The sequence below is a fragment of the Rhipicephalus microplus genome, unplaced genomic scaffold (genome assembly GCF_043290135.1).
Source record: "Rhipicephalus microplus isolate Deutch F79 unplaced genomic scaffold, USDA_Rmic scaffold_67, whole genome shotgun sequence".
NCBI lineage: Eukaryota > Metazoa > Arthropoda > Arachnida > Ixodida > Ixodidae > Rhipicephalus > Rhipicephalus microplus.
In genome coordinates, this window is record NW_027464640.1 from 266964 (window position 1) to 277201 (window position 10238).

Genomic DNA, 10238 nt, shown 5'->3' on the forward strand with positions numbered 1-10238 from the left:
TTTAGGTCGGACCAGCATATAACTTGAAGTGCATTTCGGGCATAGCAAATGCGGCAAAAAAGTTATCATCCGAATATAGAAAAACACATTTATTTACACTCAAGTACTCGTCACCTGACAAGCTCTTATCCAAAGCTCCCTTGTCAGACATGTCCTCCCACAGTGCCTCGTTGTCAGTGCCGTTGAGGGCGTTTGAGATAAAGCACTTTTTGAAGGAACAACAAACGAGCTCCTCGGGAATGCAGGTCCACGAGCACAGCATCGCTAGCCAGGCCCGCTTTAGTCATCCGGCAGGGCACTTCTGGCTCTCCGTACCTCATCCACTCCATATACAGGCGCTTGATGCGGTCCTTAAATGGCCCATTGAGACACGCTTCAAGCGGCTGCAGCTAGGATGTCATCCCTCCCGGGATAGCGACGAGCTCTTTGCGAGAGCCGCGCAGCAATCGCTTCACAAGTCTGCCAGATTACACCGAAATGCGTCAAGCACAAGCATTGATGGGAGCCCTAGCAGTGCTCGGGGCTGTTGACATCACATGTACTTGATCCATTCAAGTACAAGAGATTCATCCATTCCCCCCTTGTCTTGGCAGCGAACGGCAACATTCCTTGAGAACTTTTCCCTCTTTGTCAGCGTCTTTCATTTGAACACGACGTAGGGTGGCAGATTGCACCCATCTGCCGTGCAGGCCAGCATTACAGTCACCCGCATTTTTTCATTCCCACTTGATCGCACGTTAACTTGCCTGGAGCCTTTTTTGTGAACTGTCAGAGCCGATGGCATATCGAGATACGCAGGCATCTGATCAGCACTTGTCATCTGGCCCAGCTGAAAGGAGACTGCCTTTCGCGAGGGCAGTTTCCTTTCAGCTGCACTAACCGACCATTCGAAGCTGCACTAACAGATTACATTTTCAGCCTGTCATAGCTCAGTTTGTTTGAACATGTCTTTTCATTGATATGTTGTATTTTCTGCAACTTTTTTGTTGTAAAATAAATAAAATGAAACAGAATAATATGCTTCTGAAAGCTCACAAACAGCTCTTCGTAGTTTTTTGGCAGCTTCTGTGATGCCAACGTATCCCCAGGTAGGAAAAATCCGGCCCGGCGCATGAAGCGGGGCACCCAATCCTTGGTCGCCTTGAAGATCGCCTACTCGATGCTTTGATCTCACACAATCTTCCTTGCCTTTGCTTGCAGCAGCTTGATGTTAACAGCGAGCTGTGCAGCCCGTTGCTTCTGAACTAAGTTCACCACTTCTTATTCAATGTCAGAAAAGGCTGCATGTTTCGGCCTTTAAAAACTTCTTCGCTGGCTGCTGCCTACAAAGAGGGCTTCTGTCTGCTTCCTCCAGCTGCGAATGAACCGCTCGTCCACGCCGAATCGTTGCCCTCAGCACAGTTACTCAGCAGCTGAGCTAGCCTTTCTATTAAAGGCAGCCAAATACTTATTGCCTTTCGTGGAGCTGGTATGGCGTAAAGTCACAGATGTAAAATCGAGGTCATTGTTACATGCGTCAAGTGGTTACAGTGGCCACTGTTGCCCGCTTGTAGGACTAATGTCACTAACACCACAGCACTACCGTATAAACAGGACTATAGGTCGACCCCCCAAGTTCAGGTTACCGAAAAAGAAAAAAGGAAAACAACCAAAATCTGCCAAACCACATTTATTTACGAATTGGGCGCACCGCACCCCGATCGTCGGAGCTCCCCTCAACCTCCATCGCAACTGCTCCTATTTGTCCAACGAAGCACCACTGTCTTCTGAAGACGAGAGTTCATCGCTGGCCGCTTCCCACAGTGCGTCGTCTTCCGTGCCATCCAGCAAGTTTCTGATACAACATTTCTTGAAATCACTTTCCACCATGGAATCTGGCAAGGAACGCCAGGCAGAAAGCACCCAGCCACAAACAGTCGCAAGCGGAGGCCTCTGTAGGCGGGCCGTCGGTGTCTTGAAGTTGTCGCCGGACATTCACTCTTGGTACTTCAGCAGCACTAAGTCCTTGAACAGCTTGTTTAGCACAACATCGAGCAGCTGGAGGGTGGACGTCATACCACCTGGTATCACGGCGAGGTCTGTTTTCCCATCGCCAAGTGCGCATTTCACAGCGTTGGTTTCAAGTCACCACGAAACACATCCAACACCAGCATGCTGGTGTTGGATGCGTTGGAAGATGGAAGAGTAGTGTGGAACTGTTGGCCAGGTGCAGCAGTGCACCTTGCAGCAGTGCGTTCGCTTCTACTGTTATCCATTCGAGCATCATGGCCTCGTTCATGTATCCCTTTTTGTTGATACGAACGACAACACTGGGCGGGAACACTTCCTTCGGCATTGTCTTGTGTTTGAAAATGATGAACGCTGGAAGCTTTCTACCATCTGCTCTGCATGCCAGCATGACGGTGAAGCGTGAGTGCTCGTTGATAGTGGACAACAGCTTCACATTCTTGGCGCCGCGCTGCGTGATCGTGGTCGACAAAGGCATGTCAAACCGCACGGGTGTCTCATCAGCGTTGCCAATCTGCCCCATCATGTAGTCGTTCTGCTCCCGAAGCAGGTTCACGAAGCACTGAACGTTTGTAAGCTTGTCCTCAAACTCGTCCGGCAACTTTTGACAGATCGATGTGCACTGCCGGAGAGAAAATACTTTGCGTCGCATAAATCGATGCACCCAAGAGTTCGGTGCACGAAACTATTCTCTCGTGAGCCCTGCTTCTCCAGCGAGTTCCACGGCTTTCTGCGAATGGTATCCACGGTCAATGGCAGCGAGCGCGCACAAACTTCCCGCACAAAGTCCATGAGCTTATCCTTCAGCTGGAGATGAACGGCACTTCGTCCACGAAACGACATTTTTCGAGGATTGCACATCTGCAGCTTCCCTTTTTGCGCCCTTCAATAGCGCTGTCACAGAACGAGCGCTAAAAAAGAGCGCGCCGCCAAATCCTTGCGACAACGGGCGGCAGAAACGGCGCGAGGTAAAAAGAAAAAAAAAACGAAAGCAAACATCCAGGGCTCCCGGGCGCGCGCTCTCCCCGCAGAAGCACGGCTTCGCAGACGATCCTCCTCACCCCACATCGGCGGCCCAGCAAGGCCGCGATTTTTCTAGAACGAAGGAGGCGGGGTCAGACCGAGTGAATCATCCTCCGGAGAGGGCAGTCGAACCGTCTCGTGCCTCTCCCCAGCCTTCGCTGCGCATCGCGCCGACGAAATGACGAGAAATGTCTGGAAGGTGGCGCGGAAGGTATTTAATCGAGCGGCCGAGACGAGAAATCAGGAGAAGACGGAAAGTTAGCGCCGGAGCGCGTAGGAATTCCGCCGTGTAGTCGGCGAAGGTTCTGCCCGTAGTGACAGAACAGGAGGAGACGGAAGTGAGCGCCAGAGTGCGTAGAGAGTCCGCCGTGTAGTCGGCGAAGTTTTTGGTCCGTAGGGACGGCTCGAGCTACAGGCAAGAGCGTGGGTTTACCGCTATCGAGCGAAGACGCAGGCAACAGCTGCGTGTGTGAAGCCGACGGATTTCCGGCGAAGAAGTTTGAAGCTTGGAGAGTGGCCATTTGAGGACGCGAGGTTTCCTGGAAGAGAAACTTCGAGAACTACGGAACGACAACAACGCTGGACTTTGAGTGAGTGATTCTCGGAAGAGTATCATTCAGACTTTTGTTCCAAGGACTTTGGACTGAATAGGTTTTCTATCTCTTTAGTCCTTAAGTGTCTTGGTTGTTCAATGCATGCGACTGCATTGTAGTGCGTATTGTTGTCTGTGTCAGTTGTTTTGAGTGTGGCTGATTGTACTGTGTAGTACGTTGTCTGATTGGTGACGTATTGTATGTAACTATTGTGGAGTGTGCATTTTTGTGTATTATTTTCGATCTGCCATTATTGAGAATATAATTTGTTTGTTTATCAACTCTCGGCTCTGTCTTGTTCTTTGGGCCACAGCCGGCGTCCGCTGGCGCACCAATAAGGACCACTTCTAAATTGTCCACGCTTTCGTGGTGCGGTTCGGGGGGCCGATACTTCGGCTCTTGGAATTAGCCCGGCGATCGCCTCCCTAATTAACGGGACATGTGTAACAATTAATCTGGCGTCCGCGACAGGATCTTTTGGTGCACAGTGTGTCCAAAGTAGTAAGAAAGAGCCTCGAGTTGTTGATAGTGCTATCGGAACGATTTTGTGTGTTGTTCAGTGTTCTCGTTAACGAGTGCAGGGGAGTGTTCCGATAGACTGATTTAGGCAGATACTTTTTGCACGCGGCAAGGTTTTATTTGCGAGTTGCGAGACACCATGGATCTCGAAAAGTTAGTATCTCTTGGTGAGAAGATGGGTCTTTCTGGCGCCGAACTACGGAAGTGGGTAAGCCAGAAGGAGAAAGAGGCGGTGGAGAGAGATAGGTTGGCAGCTGAGAGGGCCAAGGAAGAAAAAGCAGCTGAGTTGGAACGAGAGAGGTTGGCAGCTGAGAGAGCGAAGGAAGAAAGAGAGCTACAATTGAAGTTGGAGCTGGAGAAAGAAAGACTGGCAGCTGAGAGGGCGAAAGAAGAAAGAGAGGAAAGGGAACGGCAGCGTCAGCACGAGATGGAACTCGAGCGGCTCCGTTTGCAACAGCGAAGCGAAACTCCCGTCCAAGCTAGAGTTGAAAGCAGCGAACGGGAAGATCATGGCTTCCGCTTGAACCCAAGCAAGCTGCTCGTGGCGTTTGATGAAAGGAAGGACGACCTTGACGCGTACCTTCACCGATTTGAGACGATTGCGAAGAGCCAGAATTGGCCGGAACATCAATGGGCAACTGCTTTGAGTACTTGCTTGAGTGGTGAAGCGCTCAGTGTGTACGGTAGGCTGACGCCGACCGATGCAGCCAACTATGCAAAGGTGAAAGCTGCTTTGCTGAAGCGATTTAGATTTACTGTGGAAGGATTCCGGGACAGATTTCGGACAGGAAAGCCAGCTGATGGTGAGACGGCTACGCAGTATGCCGCCCGACTTTGCCATTATTTCGACAGATGGATTGAACTTTCAGGGACAGCGCAGGAGTACGATGAGCTTAGAGAGCTCCTAATTAGAGAACAATTTCTTACTAGTTGCCACCCAAGCCTGTCGCTGTACTTGAAAGAGAGGAGAGCTAAGTCACTTGAAGACATGCTTGAATTGGCTGATCAATTCTTGGAAGCGCAAGGTGGAACTAATTTGGCCAAGGTCAAAAAGGATTGTCCCGATGATTCGAAGAAATTGGCTCCCGAAGAAAAGAAGCGTGCACCAGAGAGCATTCCGCGATGTTTTCTGTGCAACCGAGTGGGTCATCGCGCGAAAAACTGTCGAACGATCTTTACGAGCCCTACGGCAGTAAAATGTTTTAAGTGTGGTCAGACTGGGCACAAAGCAGACGCATGTCGGAACGGAGTGAGTCAAACTCACCAGGTATCCTGTGTGCAAGCGGCACCGAAATCTGATAATAATGCCGTCACTGATGGATTCGTAGAGTTGAAGAATGGGGAGAAAATTCCTATTGTGGGTGCTGTAATGTCAAAACAGCCAACCGGTGTTACGAAGGGAATGCCAACGCTGCCTGGAAAGGTTGCAGGCAAGAAGATTACGGTCCTAAGAGACACCGGTAGCTCCACGGTTATCGTGCGGAGAAATTTGGTACGGGAAAGAGAGTTGACAGGCAGAACGAAACCGGTTTGCCTAATTGACCGTACGTTCCGAAACCGGTTTGCCTAATTGACCGTACGTTCCGGATGCTTCCCGAAGCCGAAATTGAGGTTGAAACCCCGTACTTCAGCGGGAAGGTTACTGCGTTATGCATGACGACCCCCCTGTATGACCTTGTCATCGGAAACATCGACGGGGCGCGAGGGCCAAGTGATCCAGAATGTTTGGGAGAAGACCCGAAGTTAGAGCCCTCGCCAACACAGCGGCCGCGAGATACAGTGGAGGAGCATCCCGTGACGGATCTCACTAGAGCCCGAGGCGAAGCCGCGGCGCAAGAGACAGCGAAGGAGAAGACGATCGTGTCGAATAAGTTCACGGGCCGAGCAACCGGACTTACGTCGGCACGACCTCAACCGACCGACAGTGTAAAGGAGACGGAGTTGGCCAGCCGGGCAAGACGTACAGGCATCATCAAGCGGGTAAATAAACAGACAGGACCCGTCGAATGTAATGACGCGTTAACGGTGTCGGAAGACACAACGATGGCTGAGACGACGCCTCAGATATCGTCGTTGGAAAGGGCTCGCCGAAAAAGAACGTGGAAGCACAAGAAGAGATCGAGCGAGCACCGCAAAAAGGGGCGCAAGCGCTGCTCGAAGTACACAGGATAAGTGTTTAAGTCGAATCAGAATGTGTTGGGCAGTGCTGAGTGACATATGTTGTGTTAATGTTCTTGTTATCCTGTGTCTCAAGTGTATGTCGAGTGAGTCAGTGTTCTGTGCGATGGTGTGATGTATCGTGTTGTATAATTGTTGGATAGACAGAACTTTGTACGTTTGTATTGTTTAGAATGTGTGATGAAGTGTTGTAGGCATGTACCTGTGGCTATATTTCATGTGTTGTGGAATTGAACTACAATGTACGATTGTATTGAGTGATATATTGTGAATGTGAAGTGTCATGAGCGACGGATTGTGTTACAGTCTGTGAGAATGTGTGGTGACTGTTCGCGCTCGTTTGTGTGGTTTTGAATATTATGAGATAATATTCTTAAAGTGGGGGGCAGTGTCACAGAACGAGCGCTAAAAAAGAGCGCGCCGCCAAATCCTTGCGACAACGGGCGGCAGAAACGACGCGAGGTAAAAAGAAAAAAAAAAACGAAAGCAAACATCCAGGGCTCCCGGGCGCGCGCTCTCCCCGCAGAAGCACGGCTTCGCAGACGATCCTCCTCACCCCACATCGGCGGCCCAGCAAGGCCGCGATTTTTCTAGAACGAAGGAGGCGGGGTCAGACCGAGTGAATCATCCTCCGGAGAGGGCAGTCGAACCGTCTCGTGCCTCTCCCCAGCCTTCGCTGCGCATCGCGCCGACGAAATGACGAGAAATGTCTGGAAGGTGGCGCGGAAGGTATTTAATCGAGCGGCCGAGACGAGAAATCAGGAGAAGACGGAAAGTTAGCGCCGGAGCGCGTAGGAATTCCGCCGTGTAGTCGGCGAAGGTTCTGCCCGTAGTGACAGAACAGGAGGAGACGGAAGTGAGCGCCAGAGTGCGTAGAGAGTCCGCCGTGTAGTCGGCGAAGTTTTTGGTCCGTAGGGACGGCTCGAGCTACAGGCAAGAGCGTGGGTTTACCGCTATCGAGCGAAGACGCGGGCAACAGCTGCGTGTGTGAAGCCGACGGATTTCCGGCGAAGAAGTTTGAAGCTTGGAGAGTGGCCATTTGAGGACGCGAGGTTTCCTGGAAGAGAAACTTCGAGAACTACGGAACGACAACAACGCTGGACTTTGAGTGAGTGATTCTCGGAAGAGTATCATTCAGACTTTTGTTCCAAGGACTTTGGACTGAATAGGTTTTCTATCTCTTTAGTCCTTAAGTGTCTTGGTTGTTCAATGCATGCGACTGCATTGTAGTGCGTATTGTTGTCTGTGTCAGTTGTTTTGAGTGTGGCTGATTGTACTGTGTAGTACGTTGTCTGATTGGTGACGTATTGTATGTAACTATTGTGGAGTGTGCATTTTTGTGTATTATTTTCGATCTGCCATTATTGAGAATATAATTTGTTTGTTTATCAACTCTCGGCTCTGTCTTGTTCTTTGGGCCACAGCCGGCGTCCGCTGGCGCACCAATAAGGACCACTTCTAAATTGTCCACGCTTTCGTGGTGCGGTTCGGGGGGCCGATACTTCGGCTCTTGGAATTAGCCCGGCGATCGCCTCCCTAATAAACGGGACATGTGTGACAAATGCCCCATCCTCATCCTTTTTTCCGATAGACCAAAGCGGCGCTGAGCAGCCATATTTTCGTTCGCTTCTGCGAACTCAACAATATCTAGTTTAAACGCAGCTGAGTACTGCCACCTCGTACTGCTACTCGTATTCATTGAAGGAAAAAAAAAGACCACTAAAAATGCAGTGCAGTGTCAAGCGGAGCGAAAACTCGGAACAAATCGGAAGCAAATCACGAACACGAAGAAAACAGACAGAGAGAGCGAGAGAAAACAAAAAACTGCCTGCGATTGGATTTGGAAGCGGATGTAGCCGCGTTCGGCTTCTCAAGCACTTGCAAGCCACATGTTGCCAGACAGCGGCGCACTTTCGGCTAGACACCGTTATATAAGATGAGGGGCGACTTTAGCTTATTATTTTATTGAAAATATCTCGACTTATGTTTTGGTTTATACGGTACCTACCGCAGAAGCATGCAGGCACCTGATGATGAAGCACCGCGTATTGTCGAAACCAAAATTACCAATTCGGCCCGAACATTCTTGGTATATGCATATAGTCTGGGGCAGAAATTTTGCATAGTAAAGTCTAGACGAAAACCCTGAGCTTTGCGCGGGTTTTTACGATGTTGTCATAGTTAATTCAGGCTGCGTTGAGTAAGATTTTACTGTACTGTGAAACGTCACCATAAGAGTAGTATCGCAATAATTCATTTTTCAAGGTGCTATAAGTAGTTTTCCAATTCTTGTTAACAACCTACATAGAAGGTGACAAAATCAGCTCTTACTAGGGAAAGTTGTTTTTTTTTTTTACCTCGATTTCGTTTTCTTTTTTTCCCGACTTCTCCACTTCAATTAAGAACTATGAATATGACTCCAATTTGGCATTCAGTATGGACTAACGTATGAACTTTCTGTGTTCTTGCAGAGTCAGTACAAGTTTGTGTGCGAGGCTATCCTCAAGGTGTACAATGGTAAGCCAGTTATTTTTCTACATTTTCTTGATCGTATTCTTTGCCTCCTTTATTAAATGACACTGTAGAAGTGACTTGCACACTTTCTCCTTTCACAGATGGTGTTGTCAAGCCCTTGCCCGAGTACCAGAGGTAAGGAACATGTTACTAATGATGTTCCACTTATGTTGCTAAATCTGTTATACTTAAGAGGCTGTTTCACAATTACATTAATGCATTCAGCAAGTTTTTATGCCCGACAATTGTTCTTTTTTTTTTACTTAGCTACTTCACAGCAAATATTTTCACAGTATAGATAAACGAATTTTGACACTGTGGCTTAACGAAAGATCATAAACATGCAATTACAGTTCTTTGATGTGATTGTCTACTTTTTTTCTTTATCAAACATAGTGTTAGGGTTTATGTTGGTAAGCGCTCATGAAACAACCACATGAGCTTAAAAACTGCATTATTTTTTGTTCTTTCAGATGCTTAACAACCACCGTTTGATGAAAGGACAAACCAACACATCCTCTGTCGGCTCGTGCCAGAATACAAGGACTCATTCGTTCATCACCGAACACAACTGCAGCGCTGGTCCTCGTTTTGCCATGGTCACTCTCTTTTCGTGCGTTTGTTTCACACAAGGCCCACCACTTCTACCACACGGCAGCACCGCTACAAGTATGAAGCTTGTGGACTGCGGAATATAGAAAAGAACTCCTAAGTTTGCACGAGGAACCGTGTCCACGACTGGCAACAACGTGCTGTGCACACGCGGCAGCTGCACTGAGAGCGACACAAAACGTGTTCACGGCCATCGCTGCCATCATTTGTGGCACCTAAGTGCGTGCGTACGCAGACGAATGTTCCTCCTACAGCACGTGAACCATTTTACATGTTGTGTGACGGCAGGTGTGTCGACGCTTTTTCCCAGTGAATCCTCGTCAGGTATTTTCATCGCGAAGAGACTGTGCAAATGTTGTTGCTGTCTTGCTGCCGCAGCGGCTGCTGTATTTTTATAGTGCCCTCTCTAGGATTTTTTTTTTTTTGTAAATAATGGTGTGAACTTTGTCATTGTAGATAAATGTTTGAAAACCCTGTTACCGTCCCTTCATTTCTTCTGGTCTCGTGGTAGCGGTGTCCATAGTGATGTGATAGAAGGAAAGCTAGATTGGTCTCCTCCCTGCTACGTTTTTCAGAATTTTTTGTTTTAGCCAAGAGACCATCATTGTTTTTCATAATTTGTCTACCTTTTCTCATTGAAGTGCCACGCTGTTGGACTTCTTCCCGGTGTAACGAAGCGGTGTTGGTAGCTGAAAATTATAATTTCTCGAGAAATGTAAACACGCCAGGAAAGTGTACATCGGTGTTCAGCATAACAAGCACAGCGGAGCATTCAACGTGTGATACGAACTC

General features: G+C 48.7%; 1 protein-coding gene across 4 annotated transcripts in view; it reads left to right on the forward strand.

Moving 5' to 3' along the window:
- The window catches only part of LOC142761759 (tyrosine-protein phosphatase non-receptor type 4-like), a 213221-nt gene extending 203299 nt beyond the window's left edge, over window positions 1-9922 (forward strand). For all 4 annotated transcript variants that reach the window (XM_075885096.1, XM_075885095.1, XM_075885093.1 and 1 more), the window contains exons 24-26: window positions 8792-8837; window positions 8936-8969; window positions 9308-9922. In XM_075885096.1, the coding sequence (XP_075741211.1) occupies window positions 8792-8837; window positions 8936-8969; window positions 9308-9329 (102 nt within the window). In that variant the 3' untranslated portion in view covers window positions 9330-9922. The remainder of the gene's footprint in view (window positions 1-8791; window positions 8838-8935; window positions 8970-9307) is intronic.
- The last annotated feature ends 316 nt before the right edge of the window (window positions 9923-10238 follow it).